Source organism: Oncorhynchus gorbuscha, linkage group LG23 (genome assembly GCF_021184085.1).
Source record: "Oncorhynchus gorbuscha isolate QuinsamMale2020 ecotype Even-year linkage group LG23, OgorEven_v1.0, whole genome shotgun sequence".
In the NCBI taxonomy this organism is placed as follows: domain Eukaryota; kingdom Metazoa; phylum Chordata; class Actinopteri; order Salmoniformes; family Salmonidae; genus Oncorhynchus; species Oncorhynchus gorbuscha.
Genome location: NC_060195.1, coordinates 4,244,525 through 4,260,726, shown reverse-complemented (window position 1 = coordinate 4,260,726; position 16,202 = coordinate 4,244,525). Strand labels below are relative to the sequence as shown.

The 16,202-nt window shown below is 45.9% G+C and overlaps 1 protein-coding gene across 7 annotated transcripts in view; it reads left to right on the top strand.

Moving 5' to 3' along the window:
- The window catches only part of rnf44 (ring finger protein 44), a 49,061-nt gene extending 35,766 nt beyond the window's left edge, over window positions 1–13,295 (top strand). For all 7 annotated transcript variants that reach the window (XM_046323544.1, XM_046323541.1, XM_046323538.1 and 4 more), the window contains 2 exons: window positions 7,251–7,350; window positions 8,546–13,295. In XM_046323544.1, coding sequence (XP_046179500.1) covers window positions 7,251–7,350; window positions 8,546–8,608 — 163 coding nt within the window. In that variant the 3' untranslated portion in view covers window positions 8,609–13,295. The remainder of the gene's footprint in view (window positions 1–7,250; window positions 7,351–8,545) is intronic.
- Window positions 13,296–16,202: the final 2,907 nt, after the last annotated feature.

Sequence of the window (16,202 nt, the reverse complement as noted above, 5' to 3'; positions counted from 1 at the left end):
AACAGGCAGTTAACCCACTGTTCCTAGACCAGTTAACCCACTGTTCCTAGACCAGTTAACCCACTGTTCCTAGACCAGTTAACCCACTGTTCCTAGACCAGTTAACCCACTGTTCCTAGACCAGTTAACCCACTGTTCCTAGACCAGTTAACCCACTGTTCCTAGACCAGTTAACCCACTGTTCCTAGACCAGTTAACCCACTGTTCCTAGACCAGTTAACCCACTGTTCCTAGACCAGTTAACCCACTGTTCCTAGACCAGTTAACCCACTGTTCCTAGACCAGTTAACCCACTGTTCCTAGGCCGTCATTGAAAATAAGAATTTGTTCTTGACTGACTTGCCTGGTTAAATAAAGGTAAAATAAAAATACAGCTTATTGATATGCCATAGGCAGGTAGATGGATTATCTTGGCAAAGGAGAAATGCTCACTAAAATGGATGGAAGCAAATGTAGGCACAAAATTTCAGAGAAATTAGCGTTTGGAACATTTCTGGGATCTTTAATTTCAACTCAAGGAAACCTGGGACCAACCTGTGATGTTTTTCATGTTTTATTTTAGTCAGTAGAGAGTCTGTAGGGACGACAAACAGTCAGCCTGCTGCACAGACTCAATGGACTCTTGATTTAATAAGTTTAGTAAATTGTGTCAAACACTCTCCATGGTTAAAGTAGGAAAGAAAAGCGGGAAAAAAAGTACATTTACCATCATAGACTACATGACCAAAGGTATACGGACACCGGCTCGTTAAACATCTTTATTCCACAATCATGGGCATTACTATGGAGTTGGTCTCCCCTTTTTCTGCTATAACAGCCTCCACTCTTCTGGGAAGGCTTTCCACTAGATGTTGGAACATTGCTGCTATAACAGCCTCCACTCTTCTGGGAAGGCTTTTCACTAGATGTTGGAACATTGCTGCTATAACAGCCTCCACTCTTCTGGGAAGGTTTTCCACTAGATATTGGAACATTGCTGCTACATTGGGAAGGCTTTCCACTAGATGTTGGAACATTGCCTCCACTCCACTCTTCTGGGAAGGCTTTCCACTAGATGTTGGAACATTGCTGCTATAACAGACTCCACTCTTCTGGGAAGGCTTTCCACTAGATGTTGGAACATTGCTGTGGGGACTTGCTTCCATTCAGCCATTACTGAGGTCGGATCACAGTCGGCGTTCCAATTCATCCCAAAGGTGTTTGACGGAATCTGTTAAGGCCAGTCAAGTTTTTCCACACCAATTTCGACAAACCATTTCTGAATAGATCTCGCTTTGTGCACGGGGACATACTGAAACAGGAAACTGTTGCCTCAAAGTTGGAAGCACAGAATCGTCTAGAATGTCACTGGAACCTGGAGGCCTGAATCATGAAAAACAGCCCTAGACCATTACTCCTCCACCAAACTTTACAGTTGCTACTATGGCAGGTTGGCAGGTAGCGTTCTCATGGCAACCGCCAAACCCAGATTCGTCCGTCGGACTGCCAAATGTGAAGCTCTGACAAAGATCCAGTTCCTCTGTGGAGATGGAACTTTCCAGAAGGACCACCATCTCTGCAGAACTCCACCAATCAGGCCTTTATGGTAGTGGCCAGACTGAAGCCACTCCTCAGTAAAAGGCACATGACAGCCCACTTGGGAGTTTTCCAAAAGGCACCTAAAGGACTCTCAGACCATGAGAAACACGATTCTCTGGTCTGATGACACCAAGATTGAACTCTTTGGCCTGAATGCCAAGAGTCATGTCTGGAGGAAACCTGGCAACATTTCTACAGTGATGCATGGTGGTGGCAGCATCATGCTGTGGGGATGTTTTTCAGTGGCAGGGACTGGGAGACTAGTCAGGATCGAGGGAAAGATGAATGGAGCAAAGTACAGAGAGGTCCTTGATGAAAACCTGCTCCAGAGCACTCAGGACCTCAGCCAAGACAACGCAGGAGTGGCTTTGGGACAAGTCTCTGAATGTCCTTGAGTGGCCCAGTCAGAGCCCGGACTTCAACCTGATAAAACGTCTCTGGAGAGACCTGAAAATAGCTGTGCAGCGACACTCCCCATCCAACCTGACAGAGCTTGAGGGGATCTGCAGAGAATAATGGGAGAAACTCTCCAAATACAGGTGTAAATTGTAATTATTTCGCCTCCATGGCCCATTTATTGCCTGACCTCCCTACTCTTCTACATTTGCACACACTGTACATAATATTTCTATTGTTATTGACTGTTTGTTTGTGTGTAACTCTGTTTGTTGCACTGCTTTGCTTTGTCTTGGCCAGGTTGTAAATGAGAACTTGTTCTCAGCTAGCCTACCTGGTTAAATAAAGGTGTTCTCAGCTAGCCTACCTGGTTAAATAAAGGTGTTCTCTACTAGCCTACCTGGTTAAATAAAGGTGTTCTCTACTAGCCTACCTGGTTAAATAAAGGTGTTCTCTACTAGCCTACCTGGTTAAATAAAGGTGTTCTCTACTAGCCTACCTGGTTAAATAAAGGTGTTCTCAACTAGCCTACCTGGTTAAATAAAGGTTAAATAAAGTTTCTCAACTAGCCTACCTGGTTAAATAAAGGTGTTCTCAACTAGCCTACCTGGTTAAATAAAGGTGTTCTCAACTAGCCTACCTGGTTAAATAAAGGTGTTCTCAACTAGCCTACCTGGTTAAATAAAGGTGTTCTCAACTAGCCTACCTGGTTAAATAAAATAAAGGTGTTCTCAACTAGCCTACCTGGTTAAATAAAGGTGTTCTCAACTAGCCTACCTGTTCTCAACTGGTTAAATAAAGCCTACCTGGTTAAATAAAGGTGTTCTCAACTAGCCTACCTGGTTAAATAAAGGTGTTCTCTACTAGCCTACCTGGTTAAATAAAGGTGTTCTCTACTAGCCTACCTGGTTAAATAAAGGTGTTCTCAACTAGCCTACCTGGTTAAATAAAGGTGTTCTCAACTAGCCTACCTGGTTAAATAAAGGTGTTCTCAACTAGCCTACCTGGTTAAATAAAGGTGTTCTCAACTAGCCTACCTGGTTAAATAAAGGTGTTCTCAACTAGCCTACCTGGTTAAATAAAGGTGTTCTCAACTAGCCTACCTGGTTAAATAAAGGTGTTCTCAACTAGCCTACCTGGTTAAATAAAGGTGTTCTCAACTAGCCTACCTGGTTAAATAAAGGTGTTCTCAACTAGCCTACCTGGTTAAATAAAGGTGTTCTCAACTAGCCTACCTGGTTAAATAAAGGTGTTCTCAACTAGCCTACCTGGTTAAATAAAGGTGTTCTCAACTAGCCTACCTGGTTAAATAAAGGTGTTCTCAACTAGCCTACCTGGTTAAATAAAGGTGTTCTCACCTGGTTAAATAAAGGTGTTCTCAACTAGCCTACCTGGTTAAATAAAGGTGTTCTCAACTAGCCTACCTGGTTAAATAAAGGTGTTCTCAACTAGCCTACCTGGTTAAATAAAGGTGTTCTCAACTAGCCTACCTGGTTAAATAAAGGTGTTCTCAACTAGCCTACCTGGTTAAATAAAGGTGTTCTCAACTAGCCTACCTGGTTAAATAAAGGTGTTCTCAGCTAGCCTACCTGGTTAAATAAAGGTGTTCTCAACTAGCCTACCTGGTTAAATAAAGGTGTTCTCAGCTAGCCTACCTGGTTAAATAAAGGTGTTCTCAGCTAGCCTACCTGGTTAAATAAAGGTGTTCTCAGCTAAAATAAAGGTGTTCTCAGCCTACCTGGTTAAATAAAGGTGTTCTCAACTAGCCTGGTTAAATAAAGGTGTTCTCACCTGGTTAAATAAAGGTGTTCTCAACTAGCCTACCTGGTTAAATAAAGGTGTTCTCAACTAGCCTACCTGGTTAAATAAAGGTGTTCTCAACTAGCCTACCTGGTTAAATAAAGGTGTTCTCAACTAGCCTACCTGGTTAAATAAAGGTGTTCTCAACTAGCCTACCTGGTTAAATAAAGGTGTTCTCAACTAGCCTACCTGGTTAAATAAAGGTGTTCTCAACTAGCCTACCTGGTTAAATAAAGGTGTTCTCAACTAGCCTACCTGGTTAAATAAAGGTGTTCTCAACTAGCCTACCTGGTTAAATAAAGGTGTTCTCAACTAGCCTACCTGGTTAAATAAAGGTGAAATAAAATAAGTAATAAGAGGATCAGCAGAGAAGAATGGGAGAAACTCCCCAAATACAGATGTGCCAAGCTTGTAGCGTCATACCCAAGAAGACTCGAGGCTGTTATTGCTAGGTGCTTCAACAAAGTACTGAGTAAAGGGTCTGAATACTTATGTAAATATGATATTTCGTTTAATTTTTTTTAAATACAATTTGCTAAAATGTCTTAACCTGCTTTTGTTCTCTTTATGTCATTATGGTTATTGTGTGTAAATTTGTATGTGGGGGGGCAATTTAATCCATTTTATAATTAGAATTTCCATTTATAATTAGAATTTCCATTTAGAATTAGAATTTCCATTTAGAATTAATGTAACAAAATTTGGAAAAAGTCTTGGCCTGAATACTTCCTGAAGGCATATTGCACTGTACATATTCTCATCTATAGTATTATACCCAAGTTCGTTGTGGTTTGTGTTTTAGAAGAGTGCAAATGGCGGATGTAGCTGCATTTCCATACAATTATTGAGGTGAATGATTCATCTTTGTGATCTATTGATGACAGTAGAACAAATGTTCAATTTCAGTCTGTAGTGACCACTTGGTAAATGTTGACGCGTGACCATTTTTTTAAGGTACTTAATTTAGCAAAATACAAGTAATAAACTCAGCAAAAAAAGAAACGTCCCTTTTTCAGTAACCTGTCTTTCAAAGATAATTCGTAAAAATACAAATAACTTCACAGATCTTCATTGTAAAGGGTTTAAACACTGTTTCCCATGCTTGTTCAATGAACCGTAAACAATTCATGAACATGCACCTGTGGAACGGTCGTTAAGACACTAACAGCTTACAGACGGAGGCAATTAAGGTCACAGTTATGAAAACTTAGGACACTAAAGAGGTTTTTCTACTGACTCTGAAAAACACCAAAAGAAAGATGCCCAGGGTCCCTGCTCATCTGTGTGAACGTGTCTTAGGCATGCTGCAATGAGACATGAGGACTGCAGATGTGGCCAGGGCAATAAATTGCAATATCTGTACTGTGAGAAGCCTAAGACAGCGCTACAGGACGGACAGCTGATCGTCCTTCCATTGGCAGACCATGTGCAACACCTGCCCAGGATTGGTACATCTGAACATCACACCTGCGGGACAGGTACAGGATGGCAACAACAACTGCCCAAGTTAAACCAGGAACGCACAATCCCTCCATCAGTGCTCAGTCCGCAATAGGCTGGACTGAGGGCTTGTTGTAAGGCAGGTCCTCACAAGACATCACCTGCAACATTGTCGCCTATGGGCACAAACCCACAGTCGCTGGACCAGACAGGACTGGCAAAAAGTGGTCTTCACTGAGGAGTCACGGTTTTGTCTCACCAGGGGTGATGGTCGGATTCGCATTTACTGTCAAAAGAATGAGCGCTACACCGATGCCTGTACTCTGGAGCGGGATCGATTTGGAGTTGGAGGGTCCGTCATGGTCTGGGGCGGTGTGTCACAGCATCATCGGACTGAGCTTGTTGTCATTGCAGGCAATCTCAACGCTGTGCGTTACAGGGAAGACATCCTCCTCCCTAATGTGGTACCCTTCCTGCAGGCTCATCCTGACATGAACCTCCAACATGACAATGACACCAGCCATGCTGCTCGTTCTGTGCATGATAGGAATGTCAGTGTTCTGCCACAGCTAGCGAAGAGCCCGGATCTCAATCACATTGAGCACGTCTGGGACCTGTTGGATCGGAGGATGAGGGCTAGCCCCCCCCCCCCAATTCACAAAAACATAAAATACGACAAAATATGAAAAATATGGTGATCATATCGCCCATCCACCCATCCAATCCATCCACCCCATCCAATCCATCCACCCATCCAATCCATCCATCCATCCATCCATCCATCCATCCATCCCATCCCATCCATCCCATCCATCCACCCCATCCATCCCATCCATCCACCCCATCCATCCCATCCATCCCCATCTATCCATCCGCCCCATCCATCCATCCACCCCATCCATCCACCCCATCCATCCATCCACCACATCCATCCATCCACCACATCCATCCACCCCATCCACCCCATCCATCCATCCATCCATCCATCCATCCACCCCATCCATCCACCCCATCCATCCATCCATCCACCCCATCCATCCATCCACCCCATCCATCCATCCATCCATCCACCCCATCCATCCATCCACCCCATCCATCCATCCATCCACCCCATCCATCCATCCACCCTATCCATCCACCCTATCCATCCACCCCATCCATCCACCCTATCCATCCATCCATCCATCCCCATCCATCCATCCATCCACCCCATCCATCCATCCACCCCATCCATCCATCCATCCACCCCATCCATCCATCCACCCTATCCATCCATCCATCCATCCACCCCATCCATCCATCCACCCCATCTATCCATCCATCCATCCACCCCATCCATCCACCCCATCCATCCATCCACCACATCCATCCACCACATCCATCCATCCACCACATCCATCCATCCACCCCATCCATCCACCCCATCCATCTATCCATCCACCCTATCCATCCATCCACCCCATCCATCCATCCACCCCATCCATCCATCCACTCCATCCATCCATCCACCCTATCCATCCCATCCACCCTATCCATCCATCCCATCCACCCTATCCATCCCATCCATCCATCCACCCCATCCATCCACCCCATCCATCCATCCCATCCATCCACCCCATCCATCCATCCACCCCATCCATCCACCCCACCCATCCACCCACCCCATCCATCCATCCACCCCATCCATCCACCCCATCCATCCATCCACCCCATCCATCCACCCCATCCATCCATCCCATCCATCCATCCATCCCATCCATCCACCCCATCCATCCATCCACCCCATCCATCCATCCCACCCATCCATCCACCCCATCCATCCACCCACCCCATCCATCCATCCATCCATCCACCATCCATCCATCCCATCCATCCATCACCCCATCCATCCATCCACCCCATCCATCCATCCATCCACCCCATCCATCCATCCATCCACCCCATCCATCCATTCACCCACCCAATCTGTCTTGTCCTTTTTAAACATGCAGTATTTCAGAACCTGATGATGCTCTGTGTGATATTCTCTCTTCCAGGTGTGTGGTGTGCTTTAGTGACTTCGAGTGTCGGCAGCTGCTGAGGGTATTACCCTGCAACCACGAGTTCCACGCCAAGTGTGTCGACAAATGGTTAAAGGTAAGCCCATCCCATCGTTAACGCTATGGTCTCAAATGGCACCCTATTCCCTATATAGTACACTACTGTTGACCAGGGTGGCACCCTATTCCCTATATAGTACACTACGTTTGACCAGAGTGGCACCCTATTCCCTATATAGTACCCTATTCCCTATATGGTACACTACTGTTGACCAGGGTGGCACCCTATTCCCTACTACCAGGGTGGCACCCTATTCCCTATATAGTACACTACTGTTGACCAGGGTGGCACCCTATTCCCTATATAGTACACTACGTTTGACCAGGGTGACACCCTATTCCCTATATAGTGCACTACTTTTAACCAGGGTGGCACCCTATTCCCTATATAGTACACTACATTTAACCAGGGTGGCACCCTATTCCCTATATGGTACACTACTGTTGACCAGGGTGGCACCCTATTCCCTATATGGTACACTACTGTTGACCAGGGTGGCACCCTATTCCCTATATAGTACACTACTGTTGACCAGGGTGGCACCCTATTCCCTATATGGTACACTACTGTTGACCAGGGTGGCACCCTATTCCCTATATAGTACACTACTGTTGACCAGGGTGGCACCCTATTCCCTATATAGTACACTACTTTTGACCAGGGTGGCACCCTATTCCCTATATAGTACACTACGTTTGACCAGAGTGGCACCCTATTCCCTATATGGTACACTACTGTTGACCAGGGTGGCACCCTATTCCCTATATAGTACACTACTGTTGACCAGGGTGGCACCCTATTCCCTATATAGTACACTACTTTTAACCAGGGTGGCACCCTATTCCCTATATAGTACACTACTGTTGACCAGGGTGGCACCCTATTCCCTATATAGTACACTACTGTTGACCAGGGTGGCACCCTATTCCCTATATAGTACACTACTGTTGACCAGGGTGGCACCCTATTCCCTATATAGTACACTACTGTTGACCAGGGTGGCACCCTATTCCCTATATAGTACACTACTGTTGACCAGGGTGGCACCCTATTCCCTATATAGTACACTACTGTTGACCAGGGTGGCACCCTATTCCCTATATAGTGCACTACTTTTAACCAGGGTGGCACCCTATTCCCTATATATAGTGTGTGTGTGTGTAGGGCATAGGGCTCCGGTCAAAAGCAGTGTACTAACACCTCCTTTTTGTTCCCTTTATCTTCCTTCCAGACTAATCGCACTTGTCCAATCTGCCGGGCGGACGCGTCAGAGGTGCACCGCGAGGTGGAGTGACTGATACCCAGGCTTTGAGATCTTTGATTGGAAAGCAGCACAAAACTAAACCCACCGGAGCCTGTCTGTCTTAGCGCCTGCCTCGGCCTCAACCTGCCCGGGGCCTTCTGCCACCTACCCTGCCTGCTTCCTGTGGCCTCCTGCCTGCTTCCTGCGGCCTCCTGCCACCTACCCTGCCTGCTTCCTGTGGCCTCCTGCCACCCCTCCTGCCTGCTTCCTGTGGCCTCCTGCCACCCCTCCTGCCTGCTTCCTGTGGCCTCCTGCCACCCCTCCTGCCTGCTTCCTGTGGCCTCCTGCCACCCCTCCTGCCTGCTTCCTGTGGCCTCCTGCCACCCCTCCTGCCTGCTTCCTGCGGCCCCCACCACTACCTACCCTGCCTGCTTCCTGCGGCCCCCACCACTACCTACCCTGCCTGCTTCCTGCGGCCCCCACCACTACCTACCCTGCCTGCTTCCTGCGGCCCCCACCACCACCTACCCTGCCTGCTTCCTGCGGCCCCTACCACCACCTATCCTGCCTGCGTCCCCCCTACCACCACTCCAACAACAATAAGCAATCTAAGATTGTATGTCTGGAGCTCCTTCCCCCCCGGTCGTTCCTCTGCTGTGTCTGATGAAAAGCTCCTGCCTACCATAGCCTCATAGCCACAGAGTTGTCCAGTCAGTCTGCCTGCCTGGGACAGCCATTGATCCACCACCTCGATCTGCTCCTCTGCCTGGGACAGCCATTGATCCACCACCTCGATCTGCTCCTCTGCCTGGGACAGCCATTGATCCACCACCTCGATCTGCTCCTCTGCCTGGGACAGCTATTGATCCACCACCTCGATCTGCTCCTCTGCCTGGGACAGCCATTGATCCACCACCTCGATCTGCTCCTCTGCCTGGGCCAGCTATTGATCCACCACCTCGATCTGCTCCTCTGCCTGGGACAGCCATTGATCCACCACCTCGATCTGCTCCTCTGCCTGGGACAGCCATTGATCCACCACCTCGATCTGCTCCTCTGCCTGGGACAGCTATTGATCCACCACCTCGATCTGCTCCTCTGCCTGGGACAGCTATTGATCCACCACCTCGATCTGCTCCTCTGCCTGCCCCAGTGTTGCAGATTCCAAAGATGCGACCTACCATATGTTGTTATCGTCGTAGGGCTTTTACGTTTACAAGGTTTTTCCTTTTTCGTTACCTTGTGGTTTTTGGTTAGTTCTTTGTGACAGATGGGCGTTGGAGCTGCTTGACAAGCTGCATGTGAGATGGTGATGACAAGAGGTGTGGGGTGAGGGCCTGGTGGAGTGGAGAGAGGAGTCCACACATTGTTCGATCAGCAGACCAGTAATGGGAATGCCTCAACACGGTTAAAACTGTAGACCATGTAGACCATTCCACTGGCTGACTGACCGTCATAGTACTGTAGGAGACTAGACCATTCCACTGGCTGACTGACCGTCATAGTACTGTAGGAGACTAGACCATTCCACTGGCTGACTGACCGTCATAGTACTGTAGGAGACTAGACCATTCTACTGGCTGACTGACCGTCATAGTACTGTAGGAGAGGAGACCATTCCACTGGCTGACTGACCGTCATAGTACTGTAGGAGACTAGACTATTCCACTGGCTGACTGACCGTCATAGTACTGTAGGAGACTAGACCATTCCACTGGCTGACTGACCGTCATAGTACTGTAGGAGACTAGACCATTCCACTGGCTGACTGACCGTCATAGTACTGTAGGAGACTAGATCATTCCACTGACTGACTGACCGCCATAGTACTGTAGGAGACTAGACCATTCCACTGGCTGACTGACCGTCATAGTACTGTAGGAGACTAGACCATTCCACTGGCTGACTGACCGTCATAGTACTGTAGGAGAGGAGACCATTCTACTGACTGACTGACCGTCATAGTACTGTAGGAGAGGAGACCATTCCACTGGCTGACTGACCGTCATAGTACTGTAGGAGAGGAGACCATTCCACTGGCTGACTGACCGCCATAGTACTGTAGGAGAGGAGACCATTCTACTGGCTGACTGACCGTCATAGTACTGTAGGAGAGGAGACCATTCCACTGGCTGACTGACCGTCATAGTACTGTAGGAGAGGAGACCATTTTACTGGCGGAACGACCGTCATAGTACTGTAGGAGAGGAGACCATTCCACTGGCTTGGAGGAGGAGCCTGGCTGACTGACCGTCATAGATGCATGTTTGTGTAGGTGACTGATGGGTTAAAGTGACCTGTTAATAATATATGTTTTGCAATAATGTATTGATGATTTCAATAGTTTGTTCCCTATTTGTTTGTGTTCTTTTTCAATCTGCTAATGCTATTGTGAATGTGTGACTTGCTGTGGTTAAAATTAGCCTCATCTGGCACTGAGAATGATGGTCTACCACTGACTTCTGACTTGTTGGGGATATATCCATTCCTTCACGCCCTGTTGTCCCCCCCCACTGTGATACACAACTGACTGGACGGAGGGAGGAGGAGATTATGCTGTGGAGTTTCCCTTTTTGTTCTGGTCAAGGTCCTCAGATCGGCCCCCCCAGAGAGAGGAGAGGAGGGGACACTGCCTGTCTGTGAAGTCATCTGCCCTTTCTGCAAATGAACCACATCCATCCTCCTCTCCGGCCTCGGCCCTGTGCGAGTTGCCCGGCTGGATCTCAGGCAGCGCTGAGGGGGTTGCATAGACTGTTGATTCAGACTAGCAATATTTTAATCCAACGTCGCCATTTTAAAAGGAAAACAACAACAAGCAAACATAAACAAGGAATTCTGGCTCACCCGGGAGAGGGGGACCCCGGGAGAGGGGGCTTCACTACCCCAGTATCTCCCACGCTGACTGCTGCTGGGGAGCTTGATGCATTAAACCGTATGAGTGATGGGTTTTAAATGTGGACATTTCTTCCTTCCTGTTTTTGGAAGATCCAGGCATTTATTTGTTTGTGAGCCAAATATTCAATATAATATATATATAAATATATATACTCTTTCAAGATTTCAGATCTGCCTTCAATACCTTGACAAGCACAAACTCTATTTACTTATTAATCTTAAAAAAAAAAAAAAATCCCTTTGTCATTTCCACTTGTTTTTAAGAGTATAATTTTTAAATAGTATTATTTATTGTTTTTTTTTTAGCTATCTTAGAGACAACGTGTTAAAGGACAGAGCACTAACGTGGAAGTGTGTGGTTAAATGGTATGTGTTCTAATCTAAAGGCAACTTAACTTGGGTCAGGTCTTGTTGTTAGGCCGTGCTAACTAAATGGTGTTGTAAAAGATTCATGTTGTATGCTGCATAGCTTCAGTGTGAAAGCTTCTCGATAATCGTCTTGTTTTGAAGACAAAATAATGTTTTAACTCCCTGTTGTAAAACATCTCTAGTGACCTGACGAGACAGACGCTCTGGCTTTGTCCCGGCTGAGCGGACTGTACTTTTTACAGTGAGGATCAGGACAGGAAGGGGTTGGAGACAAAGATGGAGGAGTAGTGTTTGGTAGAGTGATACACTGTTAAAACATCCCAAATGGTACCCTAAGTAGTGCACTACTTTTGACCAGGGCCCATAGGGGCTAGTGCACTATATTGGGTCTCTGTTCTCATCTTTGACTTCCAAAACAGAATGTTGTTGAGGTGTTTAAAAAAAAAAAAAAAAAGTTAGTCCGGGTGTCTTTTTGTAAGTGTTGTGTGAGTAGGGGGACTCCTTTCTATTCCCAACTACCCCAATAAGCACTGCGAGGCGGATGTACCTTTTCGGATGGACATTTTGCTGTCTTGTGTAAAAAGGACCTTGCCATGTTTTCTATAGCGAATGTGAGTCTCTTTGTGAAGTGTGTTACCTACCACCTTTTTAAAGAAGAGAAGAGAAAAAAAAAGCCATCTTGATGAGTTTAAAGTAAAAACCCACAGCTTTTGGAGTTAATCTGTGTACATATCTGTCCACTAGCATATAAATATTGTGAGTTTGAGAAAAAATAAAATAAAAACAAATCACTCAGGGCCTCTCGGTATATAAGAATAAAGGAAAACGGTCTGTTCTAATTTGACAGATGCCATGAAAAGGTTGGTGGTGGATATGAATTGTCTTGGTTGTTTTCCTCAGGCCTCGCATATTTTTAATGTAATCAATTAAGATAATAATAATAATGTTGTTTTTTTGCCAGAGTAGTGGATATTACATCATATAAATTATAAATTTAGTTTGTGTTCTTGAACAACCACACGACGTACAGACATGCATATTTACATAGCGGTTGTGATCCCATTTTATAACGTGCCATTGATGCACACTATTCTACCTAAAACTACAAAAGGTGTTTGCATGATTTAAAAAATGAAAAATAATACTAAAAAATAAAAACCAATTGTGTATTTCCAGTGAAAGATATCTAGCCATGGGGGACGGTGGACTATTTAACGGTGCACAATAAGCATGCATGTCCTACCAAGTCCCAACTGGTTTTTAGCGAGCTCTAGTCGGCTTCGGGTTGGTTCTTCAGATGGCGTTCCGTCACTGCTCAGCTGATAACTGCCATGCGTTGTACTGCACACGTTTGTAACCCAACTGAATGACTACAAGATTTTATTTGCGCTTTATAAAATACATTTTTAAAAAGTTGCCTGGACTTGGAACTGGGAAGAAATCCATGATTTTAAAAGTTATTATATATGTATGCTAGCTAATAGCCTTTAAATTAGTGACGTTACATTTTAAAGAAGACTTGTTAGTCAAACTAATACCTTAAAACCCTCAATGTAGATTTGACATCCGAGAGACCAGCGGGAGACTGCCGAGGGAGAGAACTCGCTCGTAATTATGTCTGGAACGGAATCGATCACATGGTTACGTCGTTTGATTTCCGCTCCAGCCATTACAACAAGCCCGTCCTCCCTAATTAAGGTGCCACCAACCTCCTGTGCTAGATACCTTTTATTCACTTATTGAAACATTAGCACCATGGTTTGTGTGTGTGTGTGTGGGGGGGGCAGGTTTTAATGACCATATTGTGATTTTTCTTTTTCTTCTTCTGTCCCAAATACCAGAAAACCTCATGTAAAGTCAAGTAACTTCAAAACATACAATTTGAAATAGAATCTTGTAGTCATTCTGTAATCCAAATAATGATCTCACAGCTTGTGTGGTGGCAAAGGAAAAAACAAATGTTTTGAATAAAATGCTGTTCCAATAATAAAAACAGCTAAAATAATTTATTTAGGATTTGATTTATTTTATTTGCGTCGTAGATTCACTGTTTTCCAATGATGTGTTGCTGGTGGTGGGAATAGTTTACTGATTCCTCCAGCTTCTAGGGGGGCTCCCACCCAACAGGCCAGGGGCATTTGAAACAGATGTTCGCTTTGCTACTTGCACATTTTACAGTTACCTCATGTTTGGATTTTAAAAAATAAATAAAATGCTTATATATATATATATAGGGAAAATGTTCTGAATGCTATAATTTTTTCATTCCATTGGAATCATTGTTTGTAGCATTTAACTAGTTATAGTCTATACACCTGTATACTGATGGACATTTTTTAGATTTGTACTTTTTAAAATGAAAAAGTTGCTAGTTCTGCTTTACCGAGTCGTGCGATCATATTTCTTTTTTTTAATAGTTGTGGCTGATTTTTGAGAGTAGTTCACTAATAAATGTATACCAATATTACAACCGTGTCCTTGCCTGTTTTCACTGTAATCACTATTAGAGTTGTCGTGAATGCCAGGAATGAGTCGGTTCCCTAATATAGTGTCCTCTTTTTGACCAGAGCCCCAGGCTCCCGTACTGTTCGTTGAAAAGGAATGTGATCTTTCGTATTTTGTGAGACATACACTACAACGCCAAAAGTATGTGGACACCTGCTCTTCGAATATCTCGTTCCTAAATCATTGGCATTAATAAGGACTTAGTGTACCCCCCCCCCCCCTTTGCTACTATAACAGCCTCCACTCTTCTGGGAAGACTTTCCACTAGATGTAGGAACATTGCTGCTATAACAGCCTCCACTCTTCTGGGAAGGCTTTCCACTAGATGTTGGAACATTACTGCTATAACAGCCTCCACTCTTCTGGGAAGACTTTCCACTAGATGTTGGAACATTACTGCTATAACAGCCTCCACTCTTCTGGGAAGGCTTTCCACTAGATGTTGGTACATTGCTGAGGGGACTTTCTTCCATTCAGCCACAAGAGCATTAGTGAGGTCGGGCACTGATGTTGGGCGATTAGGTCTGGCTCGCAGTCGGCATTCCAATTCATCCCAAAGGTGTTCGATGGGGTTCAGGTCAGGGCTCTGTGCAGGCCAGTCAAGTTATTCCACACGCCGATCTCAACAAACCATTTCTGTATGGACCTCGCTTTGTGCATGGGGGCGTTGTCATGCAGAAACAGGAAAGGACCTTCCCCGAACTGTTGCCACAAAGTTGGAAGCACAGAATTGTCTAGAATGTCATTGTATACTATAGCATTAAGACTTCCCTTCACTGGATCTAAGGGGCCCGAACCATGAAAAACAGCCCCAGATCATTATTCCTCCTCCACCAAACTTTACAGTTGTCACTCTGCATTGGGGCAGGTAGAGGTCTCCTGGCATGCGCCAAAACCAGATTTGTCCGTTGGACTGCAGGATGGTAAAGCGTGATTCATCACTCCAGAGAACACGTTTCCACTGCTCCAGAGTCCAATGGCGGCGAGCTTTACACCACTCCAGCTGACGCTTGGCATTGTGCATGGTGGTGATCTTAGGCTTGTATGCTGCTGCTCGGCCATGGAAACTCATCTCCTGCAGCTCCCGACAAACAGTTCTTGTGCTGACGTTGCTTCCAGAGGTCGTTTGGAACTCGGTAGTGAGTGTTGCAACCGAGGACAGACGATTGTTATGTGCTCCAGCACTCGGGAGGTCCCGTTCTGTGAGCTTGTGTGGCCTACCACTTTGCCACGAAGCTATTGTTGCTCAGATGTTTCCACTTCAAAATAACAGCACTCAAGAGTTGACCGGGGCAGCTCTAGCATGGCAGAAATTTGACGAACTGACTGTTGGAAAGGTGGCATCCTACGACGGTGCCACGTTGAAAGACACTGAGCTTTTCAACAGGGCCAATGTTTGTCTATGGAGATTGCGTGGCGGTGTCCTTGATTTTATACACCTGTCAGTCAGCAACAGGTGTGGCTGAAATAGCTGAATTTGAAGGAATATCCACATACTTTTGGCCATGTGTATTTATAGGGTAGCCTAGTGGTTAGAGTGTAGAGGTGGTAGGGTAGCCTAGTGGTTAGAGTGTAGAGGTGGCAGGGTAGCCTAGTGGTTAGAGTGTAGAGGCGGCAGGGTAGCCTAGTGGTTAGAGTGTAGAGGCGGCAGGGTAGCCTAGTGGTTAGAGTGTAGAGGCGGCAGGGTAGCCTAGTGGTTAGAGTGTAGAGGCGGCAGGTTAGCCTAGTGGTTAGAGTGTAGAGGCGGCAGGTTAGCCTAGTGGTTAGAGTGTAGAGGCGGCAGGTTAGCCTAGTGGTTAGAGTGTAGAGGTGGCAGGGTAGCCTAGTGGTTAGAGCGTTGGACTAGTAGCCGGAAGGTTGCAAGTTCAAACCCCTG